This window comes from Culex pipiens, chromosome 1 (assembly GCF_016801865.2).
Source record: "Culex pipiens pallens isolate TS chromosome 1, TS_CPP_V2, whole genome shotgun sequence".
Taxonomy (NCBI): domain Eukaryota; kingdom Metazoa; phylum Arthropoda; class Insecta; order Diptera; family Culicidae; genus Culex; species Culex pipiens.
Genome location: NC_068937.1, coordinates 45,596,856 through 45,611,579, shown reverse-complemented (window position 1 = coordinate 45,611,579; position 14,724 = coordinate 45,596,856). Strand labels below are relative to the sequence as shown.

At 40.7% G+C, this 14,724-nt stretch overlaps 2 protein-coding genes across 3 annotated transcripts in view; both read right to left on the bottom strand.

Moving 5' to 3' along the window:
* The window catches only part of LOC120426070 (RYamide receptor-like), a 347,566-nt gene that overhangs the window by 63,314 nt on the left and 269,528 nt on the right, over positions 1-14,724 (bottom strand). The window lies entirely within an intron of this gene.
* Positions 9,400-13,653, bottom strand: LOC120429082 (keratin, type I cytoskeletal 10). The gene is made up of 2 exons (XM_039594239.2): positions 13,224-13,653; positions 9,400-10,390 (listed from the first exon to the last, which is right to left on the bottom strand). The coding sequence occupies exons 1-2, from the start codon at positions 13,510-13,512 to the stop codon at positions 9,789-9,791; spliced, it is 891 nt and encodes a 296-aa protein (XP_039450173.1). The 5' UTR covers positions 13,513-13,653; the 3' UTR covers positions 9,400-9,788.

Below are 14,724 nucleotides of genomic sequence, written 5' to 3'. Positions count from 1 at the left end.
AAGTTTACGAAATCAGGCCGATCCACGGGAGTGCAAAGCTGATGGGTGAAGGTCGAATGGAACTTTAAGTACTCATCCGAACAACAAAAAAAAACACTGCTTTGTTATTGCACTTTTGTTGACGCAATCGTTGCGTTTTTTGTACAAAGACGAGTTAAAGACGTCATCTTGTTAACTAATGATTCTTGAAGGCCTTTGAACTTTGCATTTGAAATTTCGTCTGTTGTGTGCTATTTTGTGACAATGACCATTTAGCACTTTTCGAGAAAATCGATTTTTAAAGTTTGATGATAAATATTTTCCAAAACTATGATTGATGGAGTCAAACTTTTTGAAGCAATCGGTTCGTATACTTTCGCTGAACAAACGCTCCATGTAGGGTAGAGTAGTCATCAATGAGACACGGGGAACAATGATAAAATGGCTCTCACAAGTCGTAGTTTCTATCAATCAGGCTCATATTTGGGGGAAAGGTGTGTCTACTAGATACACATCTGCCATAATAGTGGCTTTGGTTATGGACGCTCCCTTGAAAAGTTATTCATAAATTTTTGATTCTGGGGTGTAAAAGTAAATTATGGACAAAAATTACATTTTCGCTCATAGGCTGCCATTTACACCAAAACTAATATTTCTTCAAATTTTTTTCGACGTTCCATAGAGATTAAGGTGGGCTACAATGTCCTTTCATTAGATTTGGCCAAAATTTAGAATATACCCAGAATCCAGGGCTGTCTCATTCCCGAGCAGGGGTAAATAACACGGGAATACCAAATTTTGGTATTACTTGGGCTAATAACAGCGACCAAAATGTGCCCTTGGTTGCCCAGTAATAGATGGTAAAATACCATGAAATCATACCAAAGTCTTGTATGTGGAAGGGCACAACAATACCAAACCATGTTATTCCAAGGGTAAATTAATACCTCAAAATAAAACAATTTCAATACCAAGTTGAGGTTTTCTGGATTTTTGAACATTGCTTGAATACCAAAACTTGGTGTAGCCATGATTTAATTTTTAGGTATTCCCGCGCCCTTGGAAAATCATATTTTGGTATTCCTGTGGTCTTCCACAAACATGATTTTGGTATGATTTCATGGTATTTTACCATCTATCACTGGGCAACCAAGAGCACATTTTGGTCGCTGGTATTTGCACAAGTAATACCAAAATTTGGTATTTTCTTACCATTTTTAGTGCAGCAGTTGCAGTTAGTGAAAAAACGGAAATGATCCATATGCAACAGCCAAATCTACTCACCTGATGATTCCATGTTGTTCTTAGTGATATTCTTCACCACACCGAATGCATTTGTCATTGATGAACGGCCTGTGCTTGAAGTTCTTGAAGCTTCTGAAAAATAACAAGATTGAAAAATAAGTATTATTAAAATGAAACCGGATTGAAATTCACCAAAATTCAATGATCTGTTGATTGACTAGTTTTTCAAAATATTTGGTTATCCCGACTTAAAGAAATTTCAACGTTTTTGAAGAAATATTAGTGAGTATATCACAAAAAAATTAAATCAGCTTTAACATTTTTATGTTTCAAGTCATTGTAGCGCAAAATTAATTATCTCGCCAAAATTTTTTAAAAAAATTCCATAGTTTCAGAGAAAATTGATGAAACACTTTAATACCAAAATAATACCAAAATGTGGCATCCTGACTTAGAAAATTTTCCACAATTTCAAGTCATTTCTGTAGGGGGTATATAAAAAATGTTTAAAATCAAGTTTGAAATTTCCGGTTTTCAATGAAAGCATTCGCTTTGAGACATCATTTTAGCGCAAAATTAATTATTTTGTCAAAATTGGTCAAAATTTTCCCATAGTTTCAGAAAAAAGTGATGAAACCTTTCAATACCAAAATAATACCAAAATGTGCCATCCTGACTTAGAAAATTTTCCACAATTTCAAGTCATTTCTGTAGGGGGTATATCAAAAATGTTTAAAATCAAGTTTGAAATTTCCGGTTTTCAATGAAAGCATTCGCTTTGAGACATCATTTTAGCGCATTATTAATTATTTTGTTAAAATTGGTCCAAATTTTCCCATAGTTTCAGAGGAATTTGATAAAATACTGTAAAACCAAAAGAATACCAAAATGTGGTGTTCGACCATTGACAACTTCTGCAATTTTGCAATATAAAAACAATACCTTAAATTGGTATGATACCACATTTTGCTCTTGCATAATCCTTAAGACAAATTTTCAAGGGTCCAAGAATACCAAAATTTGGGATTGATACCAGAGAAAGGTATTATTATGCATTTCCCTTGTTATTTACCTATGCTCGGGTTGTTCCCCACTCATTTCAGCCCATGGGTAACAATGAGACACTTTGATTTTTCTTCAATAAACTTTTCAAAATCGATGGAAATCTTTCAAAACATGAGTTAAAAGTGATTTTTGGCATATTTATTGAGTTTAAACTTCATTTAACCAAAAATACAAAGTTATTTGGTATTAATATATGGATTTTACAAAATTTAAATAATTTTTAGTATAACTTTTGTTATTAAAAGTTTCATGTTGGCAAAATTTCTCTAAAATGTTCAAGGCAAGTCACCTGCAATGGAACAATACAAAAACATGATGTTTTGCTAAAAAATGTTGATTTTCGTAGAGTGTCTCATTGTTCCCCAGCTGTCTCATTGTTCCTGCCAAGTGCGTCTACAATGAGACAGTTGAATAACTCTGGCTGTAGATGTTGGATCAATCTCATATTTTGGTCAATGTTAGAACACATTAAAAGAAAGAAAATGCAACAAAAAGCTCATTAAAACATGCTGATGAAAAAACTAGAAAAATCGTTGAAAGTTGAAAACCAAAAGTGTCTCATTGATGACTACCCTACCCTATCAACTAATTTGGTTACACCAGTTAAAAGATACAGTAAATTATGTAAACGAAAATCTGAAAAGCACGTGTCACAAGTGTGTTTCGAAAGTAAAATTGTACTACGTGTCACAAGTGTGCACAGAATTCTTATACAAACTAAAATAAGCTAAAATCAAAGGTTTAATCGACTTAATCAGTATATTTTTTAAAACAAACTAAGGAATTGCTTTAAAAAAACTAAGTATCAACACAAATTTGTGAAAAATTAGAAAAAAAGTCCACATTTTCCAACAATATGTAGGTATGACGTGTCACAAGTGTGCACAATCATTTTAATGATAAAATGTCACAAGTGTGTTTCGAGTTATCCGGGAAACGGAAGTGAATTTCCAAAATCGGATTAAAGCATCTTGTAGTATTTGATAAGTATAACAAAACGTCATCATTAACTAATTTTCGACCAAAATGGTCGTTGTCACAAGATAGCGCACAACAGACGATTTGGTTACGTAATTCCAGCTTCTTTCTTAGATATTTTTTTCTGAAGACTCTGATTTTTATTTAATTCATAAGAATGCACACCACATTGCACAATTATTCAATTGTTATGAATAGACATTGTTGAAGGTCAAGAATACACAGCAAAAAATAATGTAATTTTGGATGGTGTAATTTTGGAAGTTGAATATTACCTCTTTTATGATGTAATTTTACCTCAATTTGGACTGAAAAAGTGACATTGCACCAGAAAATTGGTAAAATTACACATTTTTAGAGGTAAAATAACAGATTTTTTTTTGACATAAAAGATGTACCCCTTCCCAGATGTAATATTACTATGATTTTTTTTCTGTGTATATAACTAATCAATCATCTTCGTTTCCACTAGCTGATATTTTTTGTATTTTTGGCTTTGGATGAAACCTGGTCTATAAATTTTATATGTCAAAAGAAAAGATTTTGCATCAAAAGTTTTCTACACAAGTCTACATACAAATTTGCTTACTGGTTACATTAAATGGCCAACAGCAATAATAGCATATGAGCAATTCTCTACGAAATCCGCCGATTTCGACTATTTTTATTTTTCGTATTTTTTTATTTGGCTCAAACTTTGTGGGGGCCTTCCCTATCACCAAAGAAGCCATTTTGTGTAATTAGTTCACCGATACAAATCTCCATACAAAAAATGGTACGTAAATATTGAAAAATCTGTAACTTTTCAAGGATATTTTTGATTGATTTGGTGTCTTCGGCATATCGTAGGTATTGATGAGGACTATTCAGAAAAAAAAGGTACACGGAAAAACAAAATTTGATCATTTTTTTAAATTAACTTTTTTTCACAAAAATATAAATTCCCAAAATCCGATTTTTTTTATTTTTTGAAAAAAAATATTTAAGGGGACTGTTGGAGCTCCGTCGCTCAACTGAATCTGGCAGCACTTATTAAAACCGTTTGACAGGTTGCTTTGACCCAACTTTGACGTGCAACGGCAACCGTTGCTGCGATCGACTAGGAAGAAGGAGAGGGAGAGAAAGCGCGCGAAAACCGGTGACGTGAGCGCGTGGAGAAAATGTTTACACTCGCGGCAGAATCAACATTTAGTTCACTCTACTGTTAAAATTAGTTAATAAATCTAGTGTAGTGAATTCCGGAGTTCTTCTTCTCTCCATCCACGGCCCCGAGAACTATTCCGCTGTCCAAGTCCACTTCCGTCAATCCTTTTCAACCAGGGCCACGACCGGGCCCGAACATTGGTCCTTCGATCCCGGATTGGACTTCCGGCGTGGATGGTTTGAAGGAAACTCCAACCGCGAGTGTGTGTGTGTGTGAGGCAAACCGGCCTCAGGCACGAACAGTTCGAGAACCGAACCGACTCCGAGAAGTAAACCGGCTTCCGGAAGTTCCGTCGAGTGGAAAGGGCAAGGCAAACCGGCCTTGAGCCCAAGTGAAACGACCGTGCGAACAGTTCCGACGTGGACAGTTCTCGCGTGTGGAAAAGGTGAGGCAAACCGGCCAAGATCTCGAAACAAATTCAAGTGAAAGTGCTACAAAGTTAACCAAACCTGAAAAAAGTGAAAATGCCACCAAAACGCACTCCAACGAAGAACACGCCAGCGAAGGAGAAGAAGCCGGAGGCGCGCATGGAAGAGTTGAACGCCCTGATCCATCTCCGAGGTAAGGCGGTGGAGAAGCTTACTCGACTCAAGGAGAAGCTCGACACCCTGCCGCTGCCGGAGCGCACTGTCCCGACGGTCAAGCTCAACCAACGCAAGCTGGAGATGGCCTACTCGGAATTCTCCGCCATCCATGAGAAGGTTGTCACCCTCGTGGATCCCGCCGAGCGAGACCCGCACGATGACCTACAACTCAGCGTTGAGACCGACTACGACAGCATCTTTGTGACGCTCGAAAATTGGGCGCAGGACCTGGTTCCTGAACCCGCGGGCCCATCCAATGCCGTTCTACCCGCAGCCCAACGACCCGTTATCATCCAGCAGTCTCTTCCGCGGCTCGTACCCACGTTCGACGGAAAGTACGAGAACTGGAAGCGGTTCAAGACGATGTTCCGTGACGTCGTAGACCGGTCGAACGAAACACCCAGGATGAAGCTGTACCGCCTGGAGGAAGCCCTCATTGGTGAGGCAAAAGGGACGCTGGACGAGAAAACTATTGAGGATGGTAACTACGACGGCGCGTGGGAGTTGCTGGAAGAACGGTATGAAGACTACCGGAGAATGGTTGACATCCACATCGGTGGATTGCTTAGAGTCCAGAAGATTTCCAAGGAGAGCCACACGGAACTACGAGCGCTGGTGGAGACCGTGGTCAGCCACGTTGAAAACCTGAAGTACCTGAAGCAAGAGTTCCTCGGTGTGTCAACGCAGTTCGTCTTGTACCTGCTGGCCCACGCCCTTGACAGCGATACTCGGAAACTGTGGGAGGCCACGGTGAAGAAGGGTGAACTGCCGAACTACGACGAGACCATCAAGTTCTTGAGGAACCGCGTCGCTGTCTTGCAAAGATGTGACGAGACAGACGAACCTACACCGCAGCAAACACGAGCAGATAACAACAAACAACCGTACCAGATCGTCAACACCGCCATCAGGCATCCGGGACCCCGGTGTGACTTGTGTGGGCAGGCGCACCTGACCTTCAAGTGCGCTGGCTTCACTGCCCTTCCGGTATACCAGCGTTTGGAGAAGGTCAAGGAGAGACGCAGCTGCTTCAACTGTCTGCGCTCCGGTCACCGGGCGAAGAAGTGCAGACGACCAAGCTCTTGTGGCAAGTGTCAACGCCGTCACCACACCTTACTGCACGATGCTTACGTGAAACCAGCAACACCACTCAGGCCGGCTCCGTCTCAACCTCGAGTCGTTGAACGGCAACCATCAGCAGGAGCCATCAACAGTCTCACACCCATGCTTCAGACAGCCGTCGTCGATCTACGTGACGACAAGAACCGTCCTGTGCCGTGTCGCATCCTGTTGGACATCGGATCACAGGTGAACTTTATTTCGCATTCTATGGCAAATCGGCTTAACCTAAGGAGGATAGCTGCAAACGTTCCGATCTGCGGGATCGGAGGAGAAACCGCCAGCTGCGAGGAATCCATCTCCGTGAAGCTCCAGTCCCGATACAGCGGTTTCACTGCAGACGTCGACTGCTTGATCATCCCGAAGGTGAGTGACAAGATCCCGGCGTCACCGGTCAATGCCACCGATTGGCCGATTCCGAAAGGATTTCAGTTGGCGGACCCGAAGTTCCATTCACCAGGACCCATCGACATGCTGGTCGGTGCATCTTGGTACTTCCGGCTGCTGAAGGAAGGACACTTGCAATTGTGGGACAATTATCCAGAACTACGCGAAACTCACCTGGGTTGGGTAGTAGTTGGAGGTGCTGGTGGCACTGAAGCTAGTCAGCAGTTCGCGCACACTGGATCGCTGGCTCACCGAAAGGTCGAAGTAGGTCAGGGTACCTCAACCGTAACATCCAGTCCGAGCCGAAAGACAGCCTTTGCTGGGCCTTCTCCCAGCCCGGGGGGAGGATGTTGGAGCTCCGTCGCTCAACTGAATCTGGCAGCACTTATTAAAACCGTTTGACAGGTTGCTTTGACCCAACTTTGACGTGCAACGGCAACCGTTGCTGCGATCGACTAGGAAGAAGGAGAGGGAGAGAAAGCGCGCGAAAACCGGTGACGTGAGCGCGTGGAGAAAATGTTTACACTCGCGGCAGAATCAACATTTAGTTCACTCTACTGTTAAAATTAGTTAATAAATCTAGTGTAGTGAATTCCGGAGTTCTTCTTCTCTCCATCCACGGCCCCGAGAACTATTCCGCTGTCCAAGTCCACTTCCGTCAATCCTTTTCAACCAGGGCCACGACCGGGCCCGAACAGGGACAATAATTTTACCAAATCAAAATTTGCGTACTTGACCAGTTTGGGCCCTTTGGATGAGTACGTCAGACACTCTACTAATAACTCGTCAGGGTTAACTCGGATCGTTTTGCAGTCTTCGACAAAGTTGTAAATCCTACAATTTTTGTGGAATTTTGATTTTTTTTACTTTCCCCATTCATTTTTGAGAATTTTCCCACACAAACTCCAACGATAAAAAGTGACCCTTGAACCTTAAGGGGTTACATACATGTAAATCGGTAAAAATGTCAGAGGTTTGTATGAGCACACCTTGAGACTTTTCTTAAATCTGTTTTCAGGGCATTAAAATATGCATTTTTATCTATTACCAAAAAGAAGTTTGAAGACATTTGGTTGTATCATTCATTCATAATATGCGTTATAAAATGTTTAACTATTTCCATCATTTTTCCGATTTACGGTCAATCTGTTCTTCTTTTTTTCTTCTTCATATTTATTGATTATCTTTCTAATGAAATTCTGTACAATAATTTTATACTTACGCCTTCTTTAAAGTTCAATATCTCTTCAAAATTTTACTAAGAATGTATCTTTCCGCTACTCTACTATATCTTTCTGGTCTTCTTCATTTTAATGATAAAATCTTTGAATATTTCAGTTAGGTATAAAGGTAAATTATTATATAATGCATCATATAAAAAAAATTATATTACTACACTTAACACACCCAACAAACACCACTGCAACCATCAATCGGAGCGTTTGGTACGGTATGTCCACGCATCCTTCCTCCCCTGTAGATTCTGTGAAATGTAATCCGTTCTCAGAATCCTCTCTGCGGTAAACACGGCGCAGTAGGGCTGGCCGCTTTAATTTTTGTAATACATTTTCGAGTGCTCTCGGATGTACTGCAATTATTAATATTGACAAGAAAAGTGCTTGGGGCGTAATCTAATCGCAAGACTTTCCAGCATGCTTTCATCGGACTGGCTGCGTCTGTGTTAGATTAGATTAGATTAGATTAGATTTGGTTGTATCATTGCCGAGATATAGCTATTTGAAGTTAGCAGTTTCAAAAAACGGGTGCCACGATATCTCAACACTGATTTTACCAAATCGGCTCAAAATTTTGGTGAAGACTCGTTAAACCGGTCCCGTGCGCATGACGAAGGCCGATTTTCAAAAACTTAATTTAAAAAAAAAGATAATTTTTTTTTCGTTTTTCACATAAAAATTCGTCAGTTTAAGATTTTTGTATTTTTTTAAAAAGCAAAATTTCAAAATCGGGCTTCGTCATGCACACGGGATATGTCTTGAGAGTCTTCACCCCAAATTTCAGCCAATTTGGTCCATCCAATCTCGAGATATCGTGGCACCCGTAAATCAACTCGGTGTTCTGAGAAAAACGCTCACAAAGTTTGACAGTCCGCTTTGCGCATGGCAAAATTTTGAACTTAAATCGTCTCTTACTCAGTTCAGTCATGAAATATCTTCATGAAACTTTCAGGAGTGATTGAGAGTCATCTTTTAAGTGGATTCATTGAATTTTCTGTATTATCAAATTTTGTGATTTTCTACATGTATGTAACCCCTTAACCGATTTGGCTCAAAATTGACACAGTTACTTATTTTTGGCGATTTTTTTATTTTCACCCTAAGGTACACGGAAATATTTATTTTATGAAAATAGCACAAACTAATACAAAGTGCTTTGATCGGGACCAAAGTTGCGCCAGACCCTTATTTTTTCGAATTAAAAACACTTGAAAAAAATCACAACTTCGAGCAATTTTAACCGATTTTTGCTTTCTTGGTCACAAATAAATGGTGATTTGGTTAGACATGCTTTTAAAGAAAAATAGTTTGAAGTTTCAAATGTTCAGCCTAACATTTGAGAGGTCGTATGAAATCTTCAAATGATGTTTTGAAGGACTTGGGACACATCACCAAACTATGCAACAGAAAAAAAACAAACTTCCAATCCAGATAGCAAAAAAAGGAAAGAAAAAAGTAAAAGTTCATAATAACTTAATGGTGTCCCACAGTCCAAGTCACACAAAAAAAAAGAAGGAAAGGTTTACGTCATTCACCTTATCTGATTGAGCTGTTTTTTTTTGGTTTGTGATACTAAAAAGCATAGTAAAAAGAGGCTGTGCGATTTTTTTTCTTAAAATTTGTCACCGTTTTAATTGCATTTTTTTCTTTTCTAAAATAATAAAACAAGATTACAATTAATATAACACTATTAAAAAGTACTTGCTACGTCCTAAGAAAATTTGTTCGTTTGTTTTCTCCGTTCACGTTCTCGTGCCGTGAAGGGAAAAAGCGCTTTCTATTTACAACAGAGGCCTCAAGCCGTTCCGGATGTCCCGTGGCCACCGTGAGCGTTTGTCACCCACAGTCCACCGGACCGGAACGTCCTCGGCAGGGGTTTGTCCTTTTGTGCGGGTTTTTTTGTTTTGTTTTGTTTTGATTTGTTCGACTAGCTACGTGGTCCGCGTTTCGTTTGTTTGCCGGGGGTCTTGCTCGCGTTGTTTGATCCGACGCTTAGTACGGTCCGGACTTGCCGGGGGGTCCGTACTGGGCGGCCGGTCCCGTGGCTCCTCCGTGTCCTCCACTGAGGTCACCACCGCCGAGTCCACCATCATGGCCACCACCGATAGCAGAGCCGCCGCCAATGGCGCCCAGGTCACCTCCGAAGCTGGAACCTCCAGCAGACGCACCAGCGTAGCCACCGGATCCTCCGGACGATTCCTTCTGGGTCTTGTACTTGATGAAGTAGACCTCGGGCTTGCTGGGCTGAGTCGGGGCCGGGGTCGGGATGACGATGTCCTGCTGCTCGTCGGGCTTCTTAACCAGCACGTACACCAGCGTCTTCTCTTCGTTCTGGGGCAGAACCGGGATCTGGGGCGCTTGGTAGGCCGGAGCGGACGGCGCCTTGATGAAGATGATCTTGTAGTGCTTCTGGGCGGGGGCTACCGGGATCGGACGCTGGGGACGGATCTCCTCCGGCTCTGGTGGCGGCACGTGCACGTAGATGTGCTTCTGGATGATGGCATTCTGGGAACCGCCGCCGGACGAGAATCCGCCGCCGCCGAAGCTGCTACCGCCGCCAAAGCTGGCACCACCGGAGCTGAACGAGGACGAACCTGTGTGGCAAATTCGAATTTGGAGCGTGAAACAATTGTGCATCATAAGTTGCGTGCAATCTTGTCCTAAGTCGATTTTGGGACAACTTTTCATCTAAAGAGCTAAATTTTTGCCTGAAAAAGGGCAATTTTTATAAATATTCAGAGTCAATTGTCTTTTGTGACTGTTGTTCAGGACAGAACTACTCCATAAGGCTTTCTAGGCCCAGTGAAAAAAATATATTTAACCCAAAAATGACGAACTTCTTGTCACAGTGTCCTAATGCAAACAATGATTGAGCTCGAGCTGTCACAGCCCTGCGAAATATGTTGACTGACATATCGGGCGGTCAGCCAAAATAAAACCTGCTAGAGTCGCCTGGACAAAAAACTTTTGCTGGAAAAGGATAGGAAATCTGATGCAAACAAACGTCCAGCAGCCATGTAAACATACTTTAAATGTGTTAGTAAATTTCTGACTAGAAAGCCTTATTCTCTCAATGAGCTGACGATGTAGTACATCTACAGCAAATGAACTGCTTTGTTCATTGTTGTCAAAAGACAACAGTTTTGCTATCTCTATCCTTTTCCTTAGCCAATCTCGGAGGGTTTTCTTTTGTAATATACCCTTCTCTTGTCAAATTCATTGCTAGAATATCTGAAAAATCAGAAACAACTAAAGTGTGAATCATAGTTGAAAAGCACTCCAAGTCTTATCTCCACAGTAAAAAAAATCAAGGTAATATTACATCTGGGATGTCACACAAAAGTGTAATTTTACCTCTGAAAATGTGTATTTTTACTAATTTTCTGTTGTAATGTCACTTTTTCAGGCTAAATCAAGGTGAAAATACGTCATAAAAGAGGTAATATTAAACCTTCCAGGATTACAGCTTCCAAATTTACACAATTTTTTACTGAGTAGTCTATAAGAAATACGAAATTGGGAACTGTGTATTTACAACATAAAAATGAATTGAAATTGAACAAAATTGAAGCAGAAAACCCAGCAATTTGCTTCGACAAAATCCACCCAACGTTCAATATAATTTGTGTTTTGGTCAAGCACATAAAACGCATGTAACAGACTTATGGTTTGACAATGATTGTTGTAAAAATCGAACAAGATCGATTTTAGATTAACACAAAACAGCAAAAAATGTAAGTTTTCGAGATGCATGTAAAAAAGTCTTCGTCGAGTGTGCCGAGCCTGAACCCCGCAGGGTTTTTTGTGCTAAGAAAAAAATAAATGTGGCAAACATTGAAATTCATGTTGAATGCGAACTTGTATTTTTCTGCTATCGTGCACGAAATTTCGTTGAAAAAACTATAAAATCAATTTCAGGATTATTGGGCGAAATTTTGATTTTGCAGGTAAAACGTTGCCCGTCAAAAATTTAGTTGCCATTTAATGATTTGGTTTTTTTTTGTAAATAAGGCTGGTACACATTTTATTTAAAGTTTTTGTCACACCCTTTAAAATTGGCCCTAAAAATCAGGGGGCAAAAAAATAACTTTCAAAAAACTTCAAAATATAAAATGCATTTCCCTGCGTTTTCATTTTCAGCATGTTTGGTTAATTGACAAAGATTTTTTGAATTTTTGTAAATTTTAGAGTATCGCAAAAAGTATTTTTTTTTTCGCTAAAATTTTTGTTTTCGTGATTGCAAAACAGCTGAACTAGTGTGAAATGCATTTTAAAACACTTTTTGCATTCAAATTTTGAGACTTTGGGTTGTTAGTTCAATGTTCATAATTTTTTTTAGAAAGAAGTTTACCAGATTAGAATGGAATTTTGAGATAATTTCATCTCTAATTTGTAGTATGAATTAAGAAGGTATTAGACTATAACAAACAAACTCACACTTTTTTGTGTTTGACAGTTTGTCAAACTCGCAAACATGTTTGCGGCAAACTCGTAAACAAAGCCAGGCAAACTGTCAAAAAGCAGGCAAACTGTAAAAAAGTTTGTTTGTTTGCGAGTTTATTTGTCACAGTCTAATGCGTCCTTAATTAAACCGAGTTTCACGACTGCTTGTTTGTGGCTCAACCACAAACTGAAGATATACTTGTAAGCGTAACTGCAAATTAATTTCCACGAATGGGAATATGTTTGGCGAGGCGTATGCTGTAGACCGCAAATGTTCAAAATATTGGTTTTATCGGCGATGATTTTCCGATGTAACGTTTTCGATGTTTGGTTACGCCGTGGTCAACTTGCCACTTGACAAAAATAATATTTGCTGATTATTGTTTGTGGTTCGTGACCGCATGACATATTTTAAAATACAGTTAACCTCACTTTTGAATTCGGCTGAATAATTTGGTTAATGAAATTGTAAATTGTTACGCATTTCAAGTCAGAAGGATCCATTTGCAAATCCATCCAAAAATTATCAGAATCTTAAATTGCGGAACCCAACACGAAATCTTGCTCAAACTGCTGATTGTGTTTAAATTTGAGTAATTTCGATACAATTTGTCAATCATGATACAAATTTAGACATCTTTTTGTATTTTGATGCTTCAGTTCCAACTTTATCGAATGATTTTAACTTAGTTGGATACGTTTTCACATTTTTCCACTGTTCCCACATATTTTACTTGTTTGAAATGTCCGAAATTTTCCAAGAATTTGCATCATCTATCACCTAGAAGTTTTTGTTTTGCAAAACCTCCAATCCTTCCAAAAACTCCAGAAACTGTCACTACTCCCATTGCACAGATCTTCACCAAGTCATGTCTTCGTCAACCGTTCCATCAGTCCAGTTCAGTCCGTAACTTGCACACATTTCCCCCCACAATGTCCTTTTCCGCACATCTCACTACTTGTTCCGCCCACACTATCACACACCTCCGAATCCGCTTCCACCGAACGACGAGAATCCGCTGCCTCCGCCGGAGCTGAACGATCCACCGCCGCCACCACCACCTCCGTGTCCACCGGAGAATCCACCGCCGGATCCTCCGTGGCCACCGCTAGAGTATCCACCGCCACCACCACCTCCGTGGCCACCGCTAGAGTAGCCGCCGCCGCCACCGCCTCCGTGGGAACCTCCGGACGGACGGTTGTACGAGTAGCCGGCTTCCGGCCGGGCAGCAGCCAGAGCCAAACAGCAGCTCAACAGGACGAACGCACGCATCTTGCTAGGGTTCGTTCTACACGCGGACACTCGGATTGTAACGGAGGGGGTGTAACTCAGAACTCGGATCACAACTCTGGGCCGGTTGTGATGAGATGTTGTACCGGGGAATGCAAACAGATGACTGACGCTGACTCCGGCCGGGGTAATCCAATTTATACCTTCACTACCCCTAAAACTGCAACAGACTCCGCGCGATCAGCCGAAGAAGTTCCCGTCGTTGCCGAAAACGGCGGCTCAAGAAGCAGCAGCAGCAGATCAACCCACCAACAACAGCAACAACAACAGTTTTGCAGAAGCTGCTGGAGAAAGAGAGTGAGAGTGATCGCGGCAGAGAGGATCGGACCCTGTTGACGAAGAAGAGGTGGGAGAGCACGTGGCGCACGATCAAACAAAGCGATCAAGCGACGAACGTCGACGGGCTAACGGTAATCGTTGTAAAAATTCGCCGGTCAACCCGCGCGCGGCTCGGGGGTTTGCAAGTTGAGAGTTGGTGTTGGGCGGGGAGAAGGCGAAGAAGAGACAGTAAGCACTAGAGAGGTGGCGATCGGGATCGTAAAAATTTGCAACAGTACGGGGACGCGTCCAGATTGGGATGGGATTGTAGGTGGCACTGTGCAGATGGAGAAGTTTGGGGTTGCAAGGTTGGGAGGGGACTTCGGTACGAGGTATACGAGAGCTTTTTTGTTAATTAAATAGGTAAAATTATTATTCTTTTTGACGTCCTTCACTTTTTTAAATTAAAATCACAAGTTTTTTTTTTATAGAAAACAAGCCTTACCCGACAAACTTCGTTCTGCCTTTTTTTTCGTTTGTTGACGTTTTTTTTTTCTTTTTGCCTATTCAGCCTCCTGTGATCAAAATTTGATTTTACGTAGCTTTCTCCATACAATTTGCCGATGCTCCGGAATCGGTTCCAGAGTGGCCAAAGTGTCAACTTATTAGCGTGAAAACGAAAACGAAAACGAAACGAACCCAACGCAACAAAAAGCACCTTGATCCGACTGATTCGCGTTCGAACAAAACCATCGAAATTTTTTATATAGGAATAGAATAGATTTCAAACAAATGTGTAGAATTTTTAGGATTTCGTCATTTTCTACCATTCATTGCATTGGTTGGATCAGTGCATTACATGTTTTCATAGAATTTTTGAATATATTTCAATTTGAAAATTTTCGGTAAAATTAAATCATAATAGAGGTAATATTG

Excerpts from the sequence above, each read along its gene's own strand:
- LOC120429082 (XM_039594239.2), bottom strand. The coding sequence starts at position 13,512 with ATGCGTGCGTTCGTCCTGTTGAGCTGCTGTTTGGCTCTGGCTGCTGCC. Across the intron at positions 10,391-13,223 it reads CGGTGGAAGCGGATTCGGAG|GTTCGTCCTCGTTCAGCTCC; the intron begins GTGTGTGATAGT and ends TTTGCCACACAG.